The sequence below is a fragment of the Podarcis gaigeae genome (genome assembly GCF_964106915.1).
Source record: "Podarcis gaigeae genome assembly, chromosome: 1".
NCBI lineage: Eukaryota > Metazoa > Chordata > Lepidosauria > Squamata > Lacertidae > Podarcis > Podarcis gaigeae.
In genome coordinates this window covers 64,546,436-64,569,676 of record NC_139678.1, presented here as the reverse complement: position 1 = coordinate 64,569,676, position 23,241 = coordinate 64,546,436, and the positions used below count along the sequence as shown (strand labels likewise).

At 39.3% G+C, this 23,241-nt stretch overlaps 1 protein-coding gene across 8 annotated transcripts in view; it reads left to right on the top strand.

Annotated features, from left to right (window-relative positions):
* DCDC1 (doublecortin domain containing 1) overlaps nt 1-23,241 on the top strand; it is a 267,210-nt gene that overhangs the window by 97,819 nt on the left and 146,150 nt on the right. For all 8 annotated transcript variants that reach the window (XR_014566754.1, XM_083748746.1, XM_083748748.1 and 5 more), the window contains exons 10-12: nt 10,450-10,620; nt 16,515-16,616; nt 18,423-18,589. Coding sequence is in view for 7 of the 8 variants with exons in the window: in XM_083748746.1 (XP_083604872.1) it covers nt 10,450-10,620; nt 16,515-16,616; nt 18,423-18,589 (440 nt within the window). In the remaining variant the exon portion in view is untranslated. The remainder of the gene's footprint in view (nt 1-10,449; nt 10,621-16,514; nt 16,617-18,422; nt 18,590-23,241) is intronic.

The following is a 23,241-nucleotide window of genomic DNA, read 5'->3' as shown; positions in this document are numbered from 1 at the left end:
CTTATTGAGATATTTTGTAACTTATCTTTTGAGGGTTGGGGTGGTTTTTCCTCTTGTTTTTAAAACTGATGTATTAGAGGCCTATTCATAGCTAACACAATTCAGTTATACTATAGGCACAGCACTCATGTACAGAGGATCTTCTTCTTCTTTATCATCATCATCATCATATAGGCCACTTACAGCATATATCAAAACATAATAAAACATCAAACATTAAAAATTTCCTCATACAAGGCTGCCTTCAGGTGTCTTCTAAAAGTTGTATAGTTCTTTATCACCTTACCCCCTTTACCTCCTTATCCCCTTTATCTGGAGGGAGGGTGTTCCACAGGGAAGACACCACTACTAAGAAAGCCCTCTGCCTGGTACCCTGTAACTTCACTTCTCACAGTTAGGATCATCTTCTTCTTAGGATCAATTGAAAATTTACATGGGCCAATGTGCAGAAATGGAGGTCCTATTACTACTACTACTACTACAATATAAAAACACAACAATACATAACATGGCAAAAAACAACAACCATCCAAGACCCCACCCCAGTTTAAAAAGCCATAGATTGTTTAATATACTATTCACTCAACTTTTTCACTCATATATGCCCTACTTTTTGTGTCCAAACTCCTGAAGCCCCAGGTCGGATCCCTGCAGGGGTTTATGAAGTGGCCAACCTTCCTTCCACCCCATACTGTATTGCCTGCCCATGCACCAGTTGTGACATAATGCAGAACAGCACAATAACCTTTTAAAGTGGAAATCAAGCCCACAGACTCTTTGCCAATGTGGAGTCTTGGTAAAATTCTTTTCCTGTTCTGTTAACTAGTACTCAGATCAAGTCCACAAAAGTGAAGTCCACCAAATTTATCTGAATACCTGCTGTTCATAATGTGTGGAAGAATAAAGAAAGCAAGCTGCAAACTTAATACCTGTTCTGGATTGGGTCTTCCACAGGTGAACCAGAACTACTTTGGTCCGTCTCCCAGCCAATCATTATACAGTGGTACCTCTGGATGCGAACGGGATCTGTTCCGGAGCCCCATTCGCATCCTGAGTAGAATGTAACATGTGACTGCGCATGACGTCATTTTGAGCATCTGCACATGTGCGAGCGGTGAAACCCAGAAGTAACACATTCTGTTACTTCCAGGTCGCCGTGGAGCGTAACCTGAAAACGCTCAATCTGAAGCATATTTAACCCGAGGTATGTCTGTAAAACAGACAGGGAAAGCAGTGGCACTTCCTAACAGATTACTAAGACCGGCCAACCCATGAGGCAAGGTGAGGTGAGTGCCTCAAGTGGCCAGATCCACAGGGGCAGCAGATCCTGATGTAGATCTTTATTCAGGTCTGGCTCCCCCACAGGGCAAGGTGAGGCAACCATTTTAGATGGCAGCAAATCCTGTTGTCAGTCTTTCTTCCCACCTTGTTCCTGATGTAGATCTTCACTGGTGGGAAGGGAGTACCATTTTAGGGTCTGTCTCAGGTGCCAAAATGTCTTGGGCCAGCCCTGCAGATGACAAAACTGAGCAAAGAACTCTTGGAGTAATCCACTGCTTTGGTATATTTATCAATACTTGGCCCCTTTAATCAGCTACAGAAGGAGAAACTGCATGGATTTTGATCTCATGCTGTCCCACCCAACCCCCTCCAGGGGGAAATAAACTAATTTTGCTCCAACTGCTAGTTGCCCTGGGACTGTAGAACTGATGATAGCACACACTGGTCCCATCTCTTGGCTGGCAAACTAAGGTCTTACGGATTGTGTGTGTGTGGTGTTTGTTTCTTTGCTATGTACTGTATTATTGACATTAGTTGTAAGCGCCTTGAGGATAATTCCACTGGAAAGCCTCTGCTTTCAATGTAAATAAGTATCCATGCCCTTCTCTCACACATTGGGGGCACAAGACTTCTCCCACCACAGGGCCTGGAACTGTCCTTCAAGAAAGAAATAATGTCTCCTGGCCCATTTTGAGTGATCTCTGAACACATGTCCTCATGGTCAGTGGCAGTATTCAAATATGCCAATCACCCATTGATATCACTTTGTATCAGCAGCAAAATTTGCATCAGCAGCAAAATTTTCTTAGAATAGTTTCAGTGAAGTTAGATATTCATAAAAATGACAAATTAGTATTTTCTTCTAAGTTCTGCATAAACATGTATAGTGGCTTATTATGACCTATGCATTTATTCATTGTTTAGTTGTAAGTTGCTTTGGGCAAGATAAAGTGACTAACAAATTTAATAAATAAAAGAAGCATATTACAGATTTGTCAAAAATGTACTCTTACAGACATACAAATAAAAACTTTAAAACAGAAACGCGTGGATGATTCTGTGTGCCATGTTTAGCCACTGACCTTCTGCTGGAGCCAAATAGATAGTTCTTATATGCCCATGTGAAGCATTTTAGACTCTTCGGGTATAGTGGAATTAAGGATACAAGGAGCATAGGAAGCTGTCTTTTCACTAAATCAGATCACTCATACATCTAGCTCAGTATTATCTACACCAATGTTTCTCAAACTTGGCTCTCCAGCTGTTGTTGGAATACAACTCCCATTATCCCTAGCTAGCAGGACCAGTGGTCAGTATGATGGGAGTTGTAGTCCAACAACAGCTGGAGATCCAAGTTTGAGAAATACTGATCTACACTGATTACTGGCAACTGTTCTCCAGGGTTTCAGACAGGAGTCTTTACCTGGAGGAATTGAACCTAATGGTAGTCCAGGTGTCTGAATATATATCTATTCTTTTAAATAAGAAAATTATCCGCTGCAAAAAAAACACACAACCCCAACCTGTCAAGATGAGCTCCATTTTTAATCATCCAGACAAAAAAAATCTGCAATTCTGTACATGGGTTCAGTGGAATTTATTTCTAGGTAAGTATGTATAGGAATTCAGCACAGGCTACGGGACAATGGTGCAGTGCAGTTGCCTCTCAGAAGCCTCTGATAGGCTTTCTTGTACTAGGGTCCCAAGCAGAGTGATCAGCTACTGCTGGTGGCTCTCTTGCCAAAGGTAGCCATGGAAAGCCCCTAAATGGGACTTTGGGGGGTGGTTCGGTGATGGGATGGCAGAGGCTCTGGATCCATAAGATCAAGAACTCCTTTGAGTCAATGAGGGGCCCCACGACTGCTCTAATATGGGAATTGTGCAGCAAAAAACAAAACAAAAGTGTGTACTACCACATTATGCACTGGCCAGCAAAGCTATGGATGCAACGGAAGAGCCACAGTTTCCCAGGCCCTGTTATTGCTGCTCCAAAGGAAAATGTTAACTAAATTCCTACTTTTATGGAAAAACTGTAGTTTACAGCATCAAGACATAGTGTGCTAATCATAAGATTCCGCAGGAAACATTGTAATGAAGAACTATTAAATCAAGACTTTTCCTTGCAAAGCTTCATGCTGTGAACTTGACAGCATATTCTATAAGTGAAATAATACAAAATTGCTTCAAAGCAAAATTGGAGCATTATCTCCATGTCGATTTCTGGAGTACCCAAACCTTCTTCTTTCAGAGAGAAGATTAAGACATTTAACTAATTTTATTACAATACTATTAGTAAAATCTTTTGCTGCTATTTTGAAGTCTGAACTCTTGCAGTGCTTGAAATTCATTTAGAACCCCGTAGCTAATTGTTATTCCTGGTTAATAATCCAGATGTTGTAGAAATAAATTTAGTACTTATTTTCAAGCCATAACAGAAAAAACTAAGGTTACTATATAATAAGATAACTCATTTCTAGACCTCTTTAAACAGTGGTTGGCATTTAATGGAACTTGGTTTTGTTTTCTACACGGAAGATTTTCTCCAAACTGTTCGACTATTTTATCCAAAACCTTGGTTCGTTGCTGTTATTTTAATCCAGTCATCTCAGCTCCTGATATAGTAATTAAAAGCATGCATATATAAAGCATGAGTTGAATTGAATGTGGTGTTCCATGAATGAAAGGGAAGGGGAGGAAAGCTTTTTCAACTTCCCATTCTTCACTGTAGCCCACCACCTTCCATGCTTTTCTGGAGGGTCCTACAAATCTGTGGTCCTGTTTTTAGGGGATGCAGCAGGAATCCATGAAATCTACTTCACTGCCCAACACCTAGCAACATTCTATATGCTTACCAGTATACGTGTCTCTACCTCAGTTCTCTTTAAATGATTCCCCACGGAGGCAAACCTGTGAAACATTTACATCAGAATTATTCGTCCATATGGTTATTTCTGGAATAGCTTCTGGGCAGGATTCCCTCAAGGGGGAAATCTCATAGCTTGCGTGTTTCATTGCATACCTAGAAGTCAGCATTATGTCAAAATAGGACCCGAGTGATTGTAGCATTCACCTCACTTGCAAAGTGTGTTGCACTTGTGCACTGGCGCTGTGGTCTAAACCACTGAGCCTCTTGGGCATGCCAGTCAGAAAGTCGTTGGTTCGAATATGTGCGACAGGGTGAGCTCCTGTTGCTCTGTGCCAGCTTCTGCCAACCTTGAGTAAACCAACAAACCCCTGTGTTGCAAAATGTGAAAATTTCTAGAGATCCTACAGATTCCATAGTTACTATTTTAAAAACAGTCCTACAGCAAGCTTATTGTATTGGTGTTATTGATAAACATACTTTTGAGTTTGTTTTACCTCCGTTTCCTTGCATTCCAGTTTTTTATTGTCTTCCCAAGATCCATAAGGACATTCATTCTCCCTCTGGTAGGCTTACATGAGCGATTTCCCATGATATGATGCACTTTCACTAATAGATGCATTTATAGGCACATTTTAGCACATACATTTTTGTACACATTACTTGACTGGAGCACTGCAAAATTTGGATAAGTGTGAATTTCAAAGGGTATCTTTGTTTCTGTTTGCATATTTTTTTTTGGAAAGTGTTCACCCTTGATGAAAACTGAACTGAATTTCTTCCCCATCTCTAGTTGTGGTCCATTTCCCATATATTGTTAATAATGTGCTCTTTGAATTTTCATCTACTGGCTAAATTGGGTTCACTTCCACCTGGCCTGTCCTCTTAGTACTGGAATTCCTGCCAAGCCTCTCCACAGCTCTGTAGATTTCACAAGTTGCTGCTCACAACTTCCAAACCTATTTCTCCTTCAGGTCATAGAATATGTTTGTGTTTTTCTAGCAGAAAAACAAAGCGGAAGCAAGGCACTGATTTCATTGCATGGTGCACATTGGCTTGAAAGACAGAATGAATGGGATGCTACCTCACAGAGAGAAGATTAGGTGACCTTAGGTTCCTTCTGTATCCACTACTCCTCAATATGTTGCTTCAGAAGAAGTTCTGTGACAGCTCAGTTCCTTGGTCTTGTGTATGTGCTTATTATATCTCAATACTTGGAGTGTGCTATGGACACACATTTCACAAAGTGAAAAGCAACCCAGCAGGTGCTTTTTGCTGGTGATCTAACGCAGGTATGTTAGTAAAGTTAGAAGAGGCAACCACCCCTACCCCACTTATGTACATGTTTACCTTTGCTTGGTAGAAAGCACCAAACAGAAGCAAAATAAATGCATCTATGTAAATCTGACCTAAGAAGTCAAAACAAAGATAGGCTCTCTTCTTAGCAGCAGCCTCCCTTTTATGGCTACTTGCAGTCTATCCAACCAAATCCATGCTGAGTTTTCCTGGAGAACGAGTACATGTTTTGTGAAGCACAATGAGAGTATGCATTGCCCCCCCCCAACTTATGCATACATAAAGCCTTCTTTTGTGAGAAGGATTCATAGGGTCAGATAATGTGCAAAGGGAAAGGCTATATATCTCACAGGCCTGCATGTTTCCACATGGATGCTTCTCCACACACAGACTGAATTATGAACAGACCTATTAATACGGGGATCACAAAAGGTCAAGTTTTGTCTTCTTTCACAATTGTATTTGAATGGGGGCAGAGGGATTTTATTTTAGAAAAAAAAGATTCACAATGAAGAATTTTATAGTGACTTTTTTTCTTCTTTTTCTTTTGCAGCATAGAGAAATAGAAAAAAATATTCTAATGTGCAATGGTTTAGGAACATAGACTTTTGATATTGTTGGTTTTGGTCACTTGCAGATTGACCTTTGAAATTATCTTGTTTCCAAAAGAGTGAGAAAAAAACAGGAAAGACATTTTGTAGCATAGTCTATTGATGAAAGGTACATCTGATGTAGCCAGAGAAACGTTAAGAGCATTGCTAACAAATAATAACAGATACTGGTACTTCTTTCTTTTATCAAGATGCAACTCAAAGTCCATGTACAAACTTTAAGTGAGCTAACAAAGCTGAATTAGCAGGCAAAGTTGATAATCTGTAACCTTAGTAATCATCTTCAAAATGTGTGTCATTCTCTTTATGTATATGCCACCAGTATATACATTGGTGGGGGATATATACTTGTGGCAAATATAAAGAGAACAATTACACACATTACTCTGGTGTGTCAAACAGTATTCACATAATGAGAAATAATGGCATCACCGAAAAGCTCTATACAAATACATTTAAAGTGTTTTAATCCAAATATAAAGGCAACATGGTTTTAACGTATAGGATGGTATATAAACAAGACTCAACAACCTGCCTCATTTAATGCTAATGTTACCATCTCACATCTTACAATGTAAACATTTTGGCATTGTCTGTCTATCCTATTAGTTCATATGTATAATGTACTTTCTTTTGTTCTTCTGCTTGCTTTTTCTTAATAGTTGTTAATGGCAAGGGCAGCAGTGCCTTAGGAGTGAATTGCCTTGCAAACTATCATTCTCTTCACAAGATATTCTTATGCATACCCAACTTATCTTCCTGGAACATGAAGGATAAAAGGGAAGGAATTGGCTATTTTTAAACCCAGTGCCAGAAATGGGCTTGGGGTCATATTTGGTATGGCAAGTTGCTCTCCATTGTCATCATAGTTGATTTATGCCAAATAATCTTGTCTAGCATCATGGTGCCAAATGGTGGATGCAGTAGAATTAGCAAATCGAACCACTCACACAGATTGGTGGGCCTGGTAAAAGCTGTCACCACTCCAGAAAAAAAAAGAATGACTAGCATCTCTTTGGGATGGCTCAACAGATGCCTCCATTAATGGTGAGAAATTCACCACAATCAGTCAGAATTATTTACAGGATGGGTTAAACCACAGAGCCTAGGACTTGCTGATCAGAAGGTCGGCGGTTCGAATCCCTGTGACGGGGTGAGCTCCCGTTGCTCGGTCCCTGCTCCTGCCAATTTAGCAGTTCGAAAGCATGTCAAAGTGCAAGTAGATAAATAGGTACTGCTCCAGTGGGAAGGTAAACGGTGTTTCCGTGCGCTGCTCTGGTTCGCCAGAAGTGACTTAGTCATGCTGGCCACATGACCCGGAAGCTGTATGCCGGCTCCCTCGGCCAGTAAAGCAAGATGAGTGCCGCAATCCCAGAGTCAGTCACGACTAGACCTAATGGTCAGGGATCCCTTTACCTTTACCGTACTTAAATATATTATAAATTCATTTTAAAAACAACAACATAATATCAAAAGTAACTGATGACTGTACCCTAATAATTGTTGTTAAGTGGTCAGAATGCCCAGGATTCCTGCCACTATGCTGTCAAGCATTACCTGTCCAATTAGCAGTTCTACACTGTTGTAGATGGCTGCTGACTTTGCATGACTCAAAGCATTTTAGAGTTGGAAGGGGGCTCCTAGGGTCATCTAGTCTAACTCCTTGCAATGTAGGAATCTCAGCTAAAGCATCCATCCCAGATGGTCATACAACCTCTGCTTAAAAACTTTGCCGTCCATGTCTCTTGGCCTTTGTACACCATGCCTCTCCTTGAAAATGCCCCTCACAATTGCGCCTGTTTACAAGTCCTGGCCATGAGCTCCAGGAGGCTGCAATCAGCTAAACTGAACTGCTGGCTGCTAACTCTTCTAGAGGTAGGGTAATATAATTACCCTGTTGACAAGGCCTTTCATGTCCTAGAATGGAAGAAACCTGAACTGATGAACTACATGCTTTGGGAAAGAGATTTCCTAGAAGAATAGCTACTCAATGTGATTGAATGCTGTGATCTCTGTGCAGAGATACAATCCACCATCTTTCCACTGCATCCATGTCTGACTAGAAACAACCCAAATCTTCTGTTAGGCGCAGCATTGCTCTGATAACACAGGAGTGTCCAGTATCACGTTGTATTATATTTAACGGTAAGCTCTGGATGACTGGACAAACACTTCTTACGCTTTCTGAGAGATTGCAGCATGGTTCTGAAGTAAGCACAAGGAAAGCACCAGTGAATTCTAGGCATCAAAGTTACATGAAACAAGAACAGAGATACCTTGAAATGCAGACTTAGCCTAATTGCAGGCAGTGTGTAGCATATCTGGTTTAAAGCAATATCTGAGACATGAGATATAGCACTTTGACAATGTTGCATCCCCGCTCTGTACATAACACACTCCTCTCCACTACTTCTGTTTCCTTCCTTTCTAGGCAGCCACCCTTCCTAGTAATGTTCTTTTAAAATTCTCTTTGCAGATATAACAAATTTACAAGCTTTTATATGTGACTTGTATATTTATCTTCACTCTGTTACTATTAATGTGCGTTCTACAGAATTCAGTAAGTGACGGAACATGTTTATTTAGTAGATGAACTATACATTGTAATCAATTGAAAGTAATTGCATGCACTGTTAAAACATCTTTGCATATTTCACATCCCACAGAATCAAACAAAAGAGATGTGAGAAAGAAGAGTTTATCTTCAGGATATCAGAGAAAGGAAGTACACTCACTCACTCCTAACTTGGATTAGATGTAGAGAAGGGCCTCACATCCTTTGTCCTCTTACCCCACCCCACTCACTATACAAAAAAAGCATTTTTCAATTTGCTGATAAAGCATTTCCCCCATTTCTTTCTTTCTTGGATTAACAGTTTTATTGGTTTTTGGCTTCCCTCCTCCAATAACAACAATTTGTTGTTGTTGTTGTTTAGTCGTTTAGTCGTGTCCGACTCTTCGTGACCCCATGGACCAGAGAACGCCAGGCACCTCTGTCCTCCACTGCCTCCCGCAGTTTGGTCAAACTCATGCTGGTAACCTCGAAAACACTATCCAACCATCTCGTCCTCTGCCGTCCCCTTCTCCTTGTGCCCTCCATCTTTCCCAACATCAGGGTCTTCTCCAGGGAGTCTTCTCTTCTCATGAGGTGGCCAAAGTACTGGAGCCTCAGCTTCACAATCTGTCCTTCCAGTGAGCACTCAGGGTTGATTTCCTTCAGTATGGAGAGGTTTGATCTTCTTGCAGTCCATGGGACTCTCAAGAGTCTCCTCCAGCACCATAATTCAAAAGCATCAATTCTTCAGCGATCAGCCTTCTTTATGGTCCAGCTCTCACTTCCATACATCACTACTGGGAAAACCATAGCTTTAACTATACCAACCTTTGTTGGCAAGGTGATGTCTCTACTTCTCAAGATGCTGTCTAGGCCTGTCATTGCCCTTCTCCTAAGAAGCAGGCGTCTTTTAATTTCGTGGCTGCTGTCACCATCTGCAGTGATCATTGAGCCCAAGAAAGTAAAATCTCTCACTACCTCCATTTCTTCCCCTTCTGTTTGCCAGGAGGTGATGGGACCAGTGGCCATGATCTTCGTTTTTTTGATGTTGAGCTTCAGACCATATTTTGCGCTCTCCTCTTTCACCCTCATTAAAAGGTTCTTTAATTCCTCCTCACTTTCTGCCATCAAGGTTGTGTCATCTGCATATCTGAGGTTGTTGATATTTCTTCCGGCAATCTTAATTCCGGCTAGGGATTCATCCAGCCCAGCCTTTCGCATGATGAATTCTGCATATAAGTTAAATAAGCAGGGAGACAAAATACAGCCTTGTCGTACTCCTTTCCCAATTTGGAACCAATCAGTTGTTCCATATCCAGTTCTAACTGTAGCTTCTAGTCCCACATAGAGATTTCTCAGGAGACAGATGAGGTGATCTGGCACTCCCATAACAACAATAGCAACTGTTATTATTACTATTATTTGACTTGTTAGTTGCTTATTACCCATAGGCCTCCAAGCAGCATCCTGTTGTTACTAATATGCATTCTAAAAAAATCATTAAGTGGCTGAACATGTTAATCTAGTAGCAAATGACCTATACATTTTAATTAATTCAAAATAATTACAAGCAGTATTAAAGCATCTTAGCATCCTTAAATAGGACAAAGTAGAGCTCCTTTGATTTAATTACTTTTGCCTGCTCATTCTTGTGTGTCTATTTGGGTATATTTCTTTCTACGATAGGTGGCTAGATTGGGGAGGGGGGGTACAGATATTCTCTATTTTTTGCCAGACTTTGCAAAGAAATGTCATCTCTTCCTTCAGGTTTATAATGAACATTCTAATAGGTGTGACATCAACAATTGCCTCTTGCTAACAGCTCTCATAATTTAACCCTTCAGGTGAACAAGTTGATTGATGAACTGCAGGCAGCTATCAAGAGCTACAAAGGTCACCTCTCTAAGCTTGCCCCTCAGTTACAGGCGGAACAGGAGCAATGTGCTTCTTATGTCTACCAACATATTAAAGAACTTCCTGCAAACACAGTTTTGTCTCAGGGACTACAGCTAAAGGTATGTGTAGTTTAACAGCTATTGCAGTTTGCCACCTGTGTTTTTTTAATGTGTGCATTCAATTATATTCAATGTAAATTCTCAGTTTTATACTTTGCTTAATCTGAGATGAGTTTCCATATCCTGCTTAAGATTTTCATTTTTAATAGTCGTAAGTCTAATAAGGGCAACACTTTAAAAACCTTTAATCCAATATAGAAAAAAGAGTTAGAGGGATACATTACATCCTGTACATAGGAACATATTCCCAAGCACAAAAATACATGAAAATAACTTCAGTTATAAATAACACACATGTCTAAATTGTAGCATTTGGCAGCAGGGGCCATATCATAGCAGGCAACAACTTACATGTACTTTCATTCCTGAATAAGGCCTTCATGCAGGGCTCCAAAAGAATTTTCTTCTTATGACTCTGCAGGGGTGGGTGTGTGAAAAGGCCTTTCTCTTCAGTCTCCAAACCTCTCCACACACTTAACATTCACAAGCGGATAGCTTCTGAGCACATGCTTAGGTAGAATTTTTGTAATATTGTCAGATGGTAATATTGTTTTAAACTATATACCAACTATATGGGGTATGGCAAAGGGTCAACATAAATTAAGTTTCTGCGCTTGCTCTTTGGGTGAAAGAATGTTATTAATTCATTGGAAAGATAATACCGTGGCTCCCTTCGATGAGTGGATAGAATATATAACAACTCCAGCAACAAATGAATGGATTGCTTGGTGTGGAAGGAAAATGGACTGACGTGTAGAAAAATGGCTGCATGCTTCTCTTTGGGAGCTGCCATAGTTGGGCGTACTGTGTCATGTGGACCAGGTTAGTGTTACAGAGAGGATTAATTGGGAGAGAACCATTTCCATCCCCTTGAGCTTCTTATAGTGTCTACTATATGATTTTATGATGGAATTTTACTCTGATTTTATTTCTAAAAATAATTTTGTATTGTTTTTGTTATAAACTGATTTGTGCATTTCATTGTGCAAGTATAAACATTTTACAACAAATTAAAGAAACCTCTACCTGCATATTGGCTTTACTTATCATGTTAAGGCATCTTAATTGGCTCACAGTTGAAAAATAAATATGTACTGCTATACTACTTTCTTCCCTGGGTTACTTGGAACAGGAAAAACAAATATAACACATATATTACAACAATATTGTCAATATGTCCATCTCAGTGTGAGAGTAATCAAATATCCCCTGTTGGTGCTTGTTGTTTCTTGATTCTATTTCCAATTTCTTTCATTTTTGTAGGGTTTCCACTGTTCTGTAGTTTTACTTTTGCTTTTACTCTTTAGCTGATACTCGGAGAGTCTTCCTAGGTGGTCTGGTTAGCTGTTTCAACCAACATGGTGCAGAATATTGGAAAATCCTGTGTGTATTCTACTGCTTAGATGTTAAAGCTCTAGAAGATGCTATTACATTTCTCGGGATTGTTTCCTGATTTCTGACTGATATAAACTGCTTCATTATTTCCCTTTACAGTGGTTTTAACTGAATTTATCCATGCATTTTTAGTGTAAAGTTAAGGTAAAGTTTAGATATTAACCTTAACTGTTGCAGTTACTTCACACCTATTAGTGATTCATTGTGGTTGAATGTATTTTATATCTTACTTCAAATTTGTATACCAGGGTTTTTTTTGGCAAAGTTCTCTTTGGCATTACTACACATTGGCTCAATTCAGAAGTCATGGTTTTGATCCTCCAAACCATGGTTTAGAGCAAGACTTGGGTTGACTTCATTGTGCTATATTCAAAGAGGTGTGTGTGTGTGTGTATTCAGCAAGGAGTTCCTCGAGCCACATGCAGTTGTTCTGACAACAAATGAGAAGGACTTATTCCTGTATAGAAGTTAAAGCAGCAACCACCAAAGTTTTATAGGCATTGCTTGTTTAACATTGCAGTGCCTTTTATTTTTAAGGTAGCCCAGGACTTATACAAAAGAAAGAGCAAAAGCATCAGTTCAGCTTGAGTACTATCATCCCCCTCTATTTTTGCGTTATTATGTCTCTCTTCGCTTCTCTGCACTTGGGTGGGAAATTGTTTTGGCTGTAATATAGGAAATAGGTACTGCTCAGTGGCTCTTAGTGTAACACCTACTGTGAGGTTTAACAGAACTTTTAACAGTTTGTTTAGTAGTGGTGGAGGAACTAATGTGGCCCTTGTGTGTTGTCACTAGTTTTTCTCAGGTTGGCAGCTGGCATTGGAAACATGCTGGTCTAGAGAGATGTTGTTTTCCACTGTGCCCGAGCATTTTCAGACATTGTAGAAACACTGAAAGAAGTAATAGCCACAGTGGTTCTTCCTGTAATCTCACTTCTTACAAAAGTCTGTGATAATGGACTTAAGATGTCTAACGAAAGTGTGGTCCCAAATAGTAGATGTTTCCATACTCTTGGATAGGAGTTGATATTATATAAGTTGGCTGATCTCATGTCTTCCTGTTGTTTTTGTTTGCCCCAGAGATAGAGTTCTTTCTCACCAGGAATAAAAATAGCCATACATTCTATATTTCCATTTTATTTTTTGTGCCTTCCTGCAGCTCTGCACTGAAAACCTGGCAATTGCAGAAAACAGGCATCTCATGCTAATTATTTATATAGTATGCAAATTGTAAAATATAAACTTTTTATTAGGTAATATTTTCAAATCAAATATCTTTATTGTGGTCCATAGACCTACAAAACAGTTTTGAAACAAGATACAGTTAAAACAACCAAACAACAGGCAAAAGAGACAGAGGGAGTCATTTCATTATGTCTAGAGCATGATGGTCTTTGTTTCTTGCGACCTCTGAAAGAAACTTTGCCACAGTCAGTGTAATATCATTTGACCTATCCTCCAGAAGGTATTTAATATGGGACGCTTTAGATTTTCCCTGCAAATTTGCTAGTAAGGGTTTGATCAGCTGATCCCTTGCTTGCTCATACTGCCCACAATGCAGTAGGATATGGTTCATGCAATTGATGTCCTGAGAACATAAACAAAGCCTGTTCTGGTAGGGGATGCCTCTGTCTACCATTTAGAACTTCCGATGGAAATACATTTAATCTAGCTTTGGTAAATAAACGCCGATAGATGGGTACGGACAAATTCCTAAGATATGAGGCTAACTGAAAGTCATGCCTGTATTGGATTCCAGCTGCAATCGGGTCACAGATTACATTGGATCTGGATCTGGATACAATGGCGGTTTCATAGCCCAGTTGATACAAAAGGGATGGTGACAGTCCAATCAAAGTGGCTTTTCTGGCCATACTTTTCAGCCAGGGGCTGATAAATTCCTCCTTGGTTAGATGTACAAGTAATCTCTTCCCCAGGCCATATACATATACAGGACATATATATCCCCAGGCTGCAGGGTCAGCTCTCGGATTGTATTGAGATGACCAGGGGAGTGAGACAGGGCTGCATTCTGGCTCCCACTTTGTTTAGATAAGATTATAGTAAAGCTATTTTATATGCCCTATAAGTTTTTAAAGCTGTATATGTAGCAGATGCAGGTTTCTTCGACTAAAAGCACTTAATCTCTAAGGATGCTTCTCCTTGCTGCTTCTTCAGCCAATTATCTGCACAGAAAATGTAGGGAATCACAGCTATGCACAGTTTGCAAGAAGGGAGAAATGATGAGATCACCAAAAATGCTGCAGCACATGACACCTATTTTCCGTTGATGCTCTTTCTTTAACTTGTCATGCAGTGCCAACTGACACAAAGCAAACTTTCCTATATGCCTACCCCTAGAACCCATTTCTAACCCACGTCTCACCAAATCATCAGCAGTGTGCTATTCCAGTTGACTTGATTCAGCCAGTAGGAATCATTTAGCTTTTGTGCTTTTTAGTGTATAACAGTGTCTTGCAAATACATTTATAAGTCTACAGTATTTTTTTACTAGCCCATTTTTTTATACTAGCTCCCCTGCAAACACATAGCTACATTAGCCATTGTCCTTTGAATGCAATGATTTGTATATAGATTCCCTGCCTGGCTACATAGCATCAATTCTTGCCACAGGTGACCAGTCAAGTGGCTATTTACCAGCATGATATAATATATACTGGCACTTTTCAGTCAAAAGTAACCCTTTATCTAGAAATGGGTAATTTCTATGAGTGTAGTGTTTAGCTGATTGGTTAAAGGCCTTTTGAATGTTTAAAAGGTGCTCCCAAACTAACCATGGAGCAGATATGTGTGTGTATGCAATACACAAGTGCATAGGGACGCTGGTGGCGCTGCGGTCTAAACCACTGAGCCTCTTGGGCTTGCCGATTGGAAGGTTGACGGTTCGAATCCTCACAACGGGGTGAGCTCCCATTGTTCTGTCCCAGCTCCTGCCAACCTAGCAGTTTGAAAGCATGCCAGTACAAGTGGCTAAATAGGTACCGCTGTGGCATGAAGGTAAATGGTGTTTCTGTGCGCTCTGGCTTCTATCAAGGTGTTCCGTTGCGCCAGAAGCCATTTGGTCATACTGGCCACATGACCCGTGGACAAACGCCGGCTCCCTCGGCCTGTTTGTCTGTGGACAAACGCCGGCTCCCTTGGCCTGAAAGCGAAATGAACACTGCAACCCCATAGTCGCCTTAGACTGGACTTAACCATCTAGGGGTCCTTTACCTTTTTACCTATAAGTGTATACAAAGATGCAGGCAGCAGGTGCCATCTTGGAAAAAGGTATTGCCTCTTTCCCCCGAGAGTGAGGAGGCTAGCAAGATTGGGAAAGCCCACCTCTGGTACTGTGAAGGCTCCTGAATCCTTAGACCCTCAGGTCTCATGCAGAGTATTCTGGCCACATCTCCTGAAACCCAGTCAGCTGCATCTGTGAGTTCCCTGGCATTATGGGAGATAATGCAAAGAGATGAAGAACACAGTCTTTTTGGGCCTCTCTTTCTCCTTTCATGAGGAACACCTGGCCACTCTTTTCACAGTAGCCCTCAACACACACTCCATGAGACGCAAGAAAGCCTTTAAAGGCAGGCATCATTCTCCCCACTGTCTCTCAGGGAGCCGTTCTTGTGTTGCTAGACATGCCAGTCTTGCTCTCATTCCGGCACTACAACAAAAAATACAGATCGCAATGGTTTGTCAATATTCTTATAACTAAGTATTTTTTTTTCTTTTTAGTTATTTAATAGATTTACATTTATTCAGTATATTGCAATTAACTGACCAGCATCTAATTCATTGGGTAACCATACTAGTCATCAAAAGTCTGTGAGTTCCCTTTGTGATCCAAGGGCCCTGTTGGGTGAGTAGGAGACAAAGGGATTGACCCATAGGGCACAATGCACCAGGAAGTTCTCTTGCAGAAGCTCCTTTAAAATGAATGGAACAGAACTGGAACATTTCAGTGAGGCATAAAAATGTGTTCAATTCATCAGGTGCAATGGGTGCTCCCTTGCATTTTTCATCTATTGTACATGCACTGGAAAAGCGGCCACAAGTCTCTCCGTGCTTCTTTCATGCTTTTCACTGCTCAGCAATGTCTTATACGTAGAATATGACTAACATTTGAAATAATCCTAAATTATTTCCAGGGTAAACATTTACATAGGTCACATTTCCTTAAGCTTCCTTTAGACAAGTAGTCTTTCCATGTATTTGTAGGTGAAAATTCAAGTGAACATTATGAAAACACACACATACACATTTTTGGTAGAATGAGGGCATTTTCCTTGGTTTTAGCTAGTATTAACATCCAATATGACGTAAAAAACCCCAAAAACCTTTATGTGCACCAGACTAATGTACTTTGTAGTGAGAGCTGATGGTTTGGTACCTCTTCATAAGTGAATGCTGAATTTTCTGATTAGTGTAAGCCATTTTGATTGTCATGATCTATAACTTGCATAACATTTACTTAATTACTGTTTCTTTTTGAAGGTGTATGAAAATGGCAAGGATACTGGGGAGATTCTTGTTTACATCAGTAGAAAAGAAATGGAAATCAATCCTGGGGACCAACCCAGTGCTGCTATGGAGAGGGTAAGCGAGGAAATACTTCCCTAAGTGCATACATTTATTCGAATGACTTGAAGCTTTCATTCTGGGGATTTACTTTGCAGTTCCCACATATAGCATATTTTCTATTTATGATTCTTGCAGTTTCTCTGTGCTCACATGTAGAGGCTAACTTAATAACCATTAAAATATTGAGATGTGACTGTTCACTTGTTTTGCTTCTGTCAGAGTATGTTGTATTTGAAGAGCTTTGAATGAATCAAATACATTACCAACCCCACGCAAGTAGTGAAATATTCCTGCATTGCATGGAGTCGGACTAGATGATCCTTGTCGTTCCTTCCCATTGGACAGCTGGAAATACATTTTGGTTACATGTGAACACCACCAGATTTCACCCAATATCTCTGTAATCTTTAGGATAACCATGTAAAGTTGACTGGTATTATTATCTCTATATTGCATGAAAGAGAGATGAAAGAGAGCTAAGAATGCAAGATTAGTAGCTTATTGGAGAAAATTTAGTGGGCTTTGTGGCTGAGTTTAGATTTGAATGAGGGACGCCACAAATCATGATATAGGGAGCCAATATGCCTCTTTAGCCAAATGCCTCCACTGATATCCCCCCTTTATTGATCATAGGAGTAAATCAGGAGATTTATAACAATATTGACAGAGTAACATGATGGTATGCCATAGATGATATGGTAATCTCTGAAAGATATAAATCCCAGATATGGAAGAACATGATCAGTGATTTGTTGTGTAGATTGTGATGTTTCCTTAACTGCTGTGAGTATTTAATATTATTGGAATTCTTGCACTAATGCAAGAGATAATTTTACTGTGTCATGTTTATGGTTCCAACAGCTGTTAATAATACTGGGGGTGTACCACTGGTTTTATAAATACTGTCACAATATGGTCATGTATCTGAGGCCTCTGTGATATGCTCAGTTGCAGAAGCTGGCAAAGGAGAATAGAGTATGAACCAATCTACTGGAAAGAGCTTTCTGCACTCAGAGAAGAGTGACAACTAGGAGGGGCATGTGGAATGAAGTGACTATATTTAGAGCCATCATTACGATGCCATGAAATGGAAAATTGATCACAGAGTGTGCAGTGTACTAGTGTTTGCTACATAATAGATTTCTAAAAGTTCCTTAAAAGGAGAATTTTTATATTTTAAGGTATAAAATTCAAATGAATTCAGGGTGGATTTTTTGAACTGTCTTGCAAAACATACTTTGTTTAAATATTCCACTGAATTAAGCTGCGTGGCGCTATTTTCTCTGGGAGAGCATGGTTTGGGGCTTGAGTGGTGGGGTTTTTTTTTACCATGCCTCAGTGTATATTTTTACAGCGCTGAAATTGTTAAATGAGTCTTGCGTTATCCCTGTTCAGCTATTGATCATCAATGGTTTGGCAGGAGGATGGTGGGGAGCACAGTAATTGTCAGACCTTAACAAGCTCAGTAAAAACAGCAGCAAAATGTAGCTCCAAATGTGGACTGGGAAAACATAACCTTTATCAAGAAAGCTTGTTACAGTATGTAGAAGCTAACTGCTTGTTCTGTACAACTGTCACATCTGCTTTCAGCTTGTGTGCCAAGGGGTCAGAGCTCAACCATAATCCTGTTGCACCCCCTGCTGGTTAAAAGCCTGTGCTCATTTTGTTACTTTACACTGAGATAAACATTGCAGTCATTTCACACTTCTTTTAACATTCTATATGAATTTAATTATCGTTTGTTTGGACATCACTGGTTATGGAGTACAAACAATTTATTACAGATGTTCCCATTTTATTTTTTATATCTTCCACCGCCAGGTACAGCACATGATTCACCAAAGGCTTCAACATTCAGCAGATTTCAAACCATCAGGCCTCAGTCGGTTTCCGACCCGGCTTTTTGACGAGACTGGACAAGAAATTAAAAACCCACTTTTACTGCAGAACGAGCAAAAAATTTGGGTTTCTTATGGTGAAGATTACAGGTAGGAGCAAAGTGTTTAGCTCTGTGACTGTCAGCAATCTTTGTGTTGTCAAACTGCTGTAAAGGGAAGTTTGATAACCTCCAAGTAAAATCCCTTTTATTTTTATTGTAAACTCCAACAAAATTTCAGAGGTCTTGTTTGAGACAGTATTGTTTGTGGAATATGACATCTCTGCCTCTGACTTTCTGTCTTAATGCCTTGTCATAGTTCTTGATGTCTGCCTGTCAGCACAGCAAGAGGGATTTTTTCATGTCTGAATAGTCACCTTAATGATAGCAGATGGAAACACCACAGGGGGTCCAAGCCCATCACACTGTCATTGTCACAGACTGCCCTGACCTGTTTCCACTCCACTATTTTTTTGTCCCTTTTTAAAGGAGAAATGGATGGTAATTGAAAAGGATCTTAAGCAAGATTTATGAAGCTGTAGACAACATGATTCCCTACTATTGCTCTATGTTTTCACAAATAAAGTCTTAACCTTTTGAGCACCAGTGATGGTAGAATGAAAAATAAATTGGTAAAACTTGTAAAATCTGACCAACTATAGTTAAAAATGGGAGGCACCAAGCCCATGCAATAGTTAATTTATTTGTAGCATTTCAGGAAATGGGCTTTTAAAAAATCCACACAATTATTGTTACTTCCAGAAGCAAAAATTAATGTATTTCAGAGTTTGTCTTGCAATAGACATGAAGTGAATTAATTTTTCACTAGCACATATATCCTAAAAAGTTACTTCTTTATGTGTGTGGCAGAAGTGTTTTAGTAAGATATATCTGTGTTTGTTTATTCAACTGCAAGCCAAGGATGCTTATACACTTGATGTGCTATACCTGCAACGTACAATTTCTTTTATTTATTTATGTTATGGATATACACCCACACCCATGAACTGAAAAATATTTCCACGTTTTTACGTTGCTTTTTCATTTTGTACAACTGGCTTTGTTTACATTTTTGAATAAAAAATACCAGGCACTTTATGTAAATTTATAAAGAGATAAGAAATTTGTAAAGCCCAATATAATTGCCCTTTCCTTTGTTTTAATCGGTACAATCATCATGCTTGATTGTGCTATGGTAAGTTCCAGAATGCTTAATGGGGCTTACTCCTATGTAGGTGTGCATGGAATTGTAGCCTCAATGATATTCAAGATCTGGGAAATTATTTTTATGACTAATATGAAAAGTGAGAAGGCTGTAAGTATATATACAATGTGTTAAAAATATGATACTAAGCACTGCAGATGAATATTATACAGCTATTTTCTTCCACCTCACACTGTTTTTAAAACAAAGAAAAAATTAATACCTGAGCCTTAACTTTACTGCCAAATTCAATTCCCTATAGAATACTGCAACTAGAGCATGTAGCTTATATATGCTATATGATATACAGAAGTTGGTAAGGGTTCCTTTCTATAATGACATCCTTTATGTCAATAAACAATATTCTGATTAGACCCTACCTGCATACCTTAAGATTTGCTCACAAATGATAGCCATTCTCACATTCTTCAATGATTACTTGCAAAGTAATTATGGTAACCAAGAAACTGGCATGTCTTCTCAAATTTAAATTGTCTTATAAAGATATTGTCAAGTATCAATGTGGCTGTGAAAGGGGAAATAAAACTTCAAAATTTTAACAATTTATTCTATTTAAAATGTTCCCTTTCTCTTGTTTTTCTTATCTGAATTCTTATATACAGTTCAGTTGTAGTGATTTATTATAGTACTGTTAATCATGTTATTTGGATTAAGAAATATTAATACTGAGCACTGTCAAAAAATTGTGAACCGAAACAGCAGCTCTAATTCTTTGGAAATGAATCCTCCATAAGGACAAAATATTTGTGTTAAGGGGGGGGGGGAGTATGTCATTTTCATCATACTTTTTAGATAGTCCCCCCCCCCTTATTTTTATATGTTCGAATTATTTCTTGGCATTATGTTTTGTAAGCATGCAAATGATTCATTGTAAAAGGTTGTTTACTTATCTATTGCTTGACATTTTATGAGCAGCAGTGAGTTTAACTTGATGTAAGCACAGGCACAGTAGAACAATTTGAGAGCAGAAGTCTTAAGTGCACTCTAAAAACTGAGCAGAATGGAATGATCTTCATATATTTATATAGTTCAGAATAAGAACAACATTTGTCTTCATGCTGATCATGTTAAAAATATTTATTTATTTCACAATGAATTATTTTTCAATTATAAAAGGAGTAACATGGCTTGTGCTTGGGTACTTTAATTCTCTTTGTACCAAACTGGAATCTGGCTCACTATTTATTAAGTTTATAAATTATCTTATGTATAGTTTACATCCTTGTAATTGTGTTGACACAGATTTAGAACAGCAGTTCTTCTCTGAAGGAGTGTCTGTTTCCCCTTGTGAGAATAGAGAGTCTTTTCAGAAATGTTGTTTGCCGGCAAGTCATCTCCTGAATAGTAATACCTGAGGTTGAAATTATAATATATAGTGGACTCTTTTTGCCAAAATTAACTTGAAGTCATGTCCACAAGGCTGCTTCACAAATTGGACCTAGAACTACAAGATGCATTGCTGCTTTATTGAAAATTGGCATTGCAGTATGAAAGAACCATTTAGACAAAATAAGGAAGAAATGTACAGTATAACTGTACACAGGTGCTGTCAAATGCAGCAAATGTACAAACTCACATGAAGTGTAGAAAAATAGGTATTATAGATTTTTATTTTCACCCCAGCTTTAACCCTATGGATATGCAATCTTAAGAAAAAATATCATGAATTTTATTATTTGATCATAATCAATAATTCTGATTATTACATCACCCTTTTAAAAAGCACTTTCCTTCACTCTTTCTTTGATCTTGGCATAAAGTCTGCTTCACATGTGTCAATTCATCTCTGTGGAGATTATCTAGTGGGGGGGGTGTGTCACATATGTTCTAGCACCAATTTCTCGACACAGGAGCTTGCTTTTGAAACTTTGTATTTCTATCTCCATTTTACATAGTTTCAAACAGGCCTGTCCTCTTCTTTTCAACGAGAATGCTTTTGTCCTATGTTAACACCGCAGGAAGTACGGTATTTCAAAACACTCCTGTAAAGGACATAGGTTCATTGAAACGGGGTCTCGGTTTTCTGCCTTCTGTCTCCATCAGGAATTTTGAGGGTGGGGTTTGTTTTGGATACTTGAGTCTTTATTTCATTCCGTTATTTCATTTGGCCATGGCCAAATTTTGTAAAATATTATATAAAGTCCAACATATGTTTTAAAAAGCCACTTAGCTCTGTGTGCCCGTGCACACATGTGTGTATGTTGCTTACATGTGTGCGTTGCTTATATGTACACACACACACACACACCTCTCACTGAGGAGCAGGCACAACTTCTACCCTCTTTTCAGCAAATAAGCTTTTCCTACTGGCCATGTTCTGTAATCACGGACATCTTCAAATAGTATTCTATAGGAAGTGTGATACAAACACACAGACAGCATAGTTAGCATTTATCATAGCCACAAACATTCACTGCAGACAGCATTTTAGTAGCCTGAGCAATTATTTGCTATTTGCTAGAATTACTGGACGTTAAGTCTGAAGACGTTCCATCCAATCCACTGTGGCTATTAATACGTATGCATTCAGATGTAGCTGGTGGTGTAGGCTATGAACACTTTGTGATGTGAGACAAACTCTACTGCTACATGCAGCACGTCCCTTTAATAAACATGAAACTGATTGGCGCCATTTTGCTAGCTGCATTTGCCAATCTGTACACTTGTCCGTTGGTCTCTCAGATGTCATACCGTTGTGTTAGTAATGATACAGGCCGAACCTCTCCCACAGTCTTAGGCTACCACCCAAAAGTACAAGTTAACCTGGCAGATCTGTTAAAACCTAGTACTGTCTCAATTGTATAAAAGTATAGAATAGGGTGTCTGAAGTTTTAGCAAAAAAAGGGGGGTGCGCAGGTGAGAGGTATTGAACCCACCCTGTACTTTCCTGTCCTTGGTGGAGTAAGAGTAAGAGGTTAGTAGAAGCTTCCACCTTCTCCTTGGGGCACCACAAAGTTCTTCATTCAAAAATGTCTCTGTTGTGAAAGTTCTTACACTTTTCCTGACTCTCGTTGTTCAATCCTCCAAGCCTTTTTCTCTGTTTACTCTGTCCATGGTTTCATGACAGGCAAGCTGACATCATGATTAGAGGGAATTCTGGCCTCATCATGATGCTGTTGTCCTTTCTGGAAGGCTGCTGCCTTGACTCTGCCTAGTCAGCCAATTCATACCTTGTTAATTCATACCTTCCACAGCTCATCTCTTGGTTTCTCTAAGGAAAACTCCTGTTTATTTGTCATAGTCATCAAAAGCTTTCAGCAGTTTAAGTGGAGAATTGATGAGCATATTCACAAAATCTCCAGACTTATTTTGCCAAATATTACATCACTTACTATGGTGCATGACAGGATGTTTGACTAGGGATTCGACATCTGCTCAGAGATAATCTTAGTTGATTGTTCTTATAGTCTACCTTTATTCCTTCCTTCAAAGTTTGTCACCTCCAATAATCTAAATGCTCTGTTAGGGATTTGGGTTGTGCCAGTCTCAGTGGCCCTACTCCAGCCAGCTTCTCCCAGTAACAGAAAATGCCTTTCCCT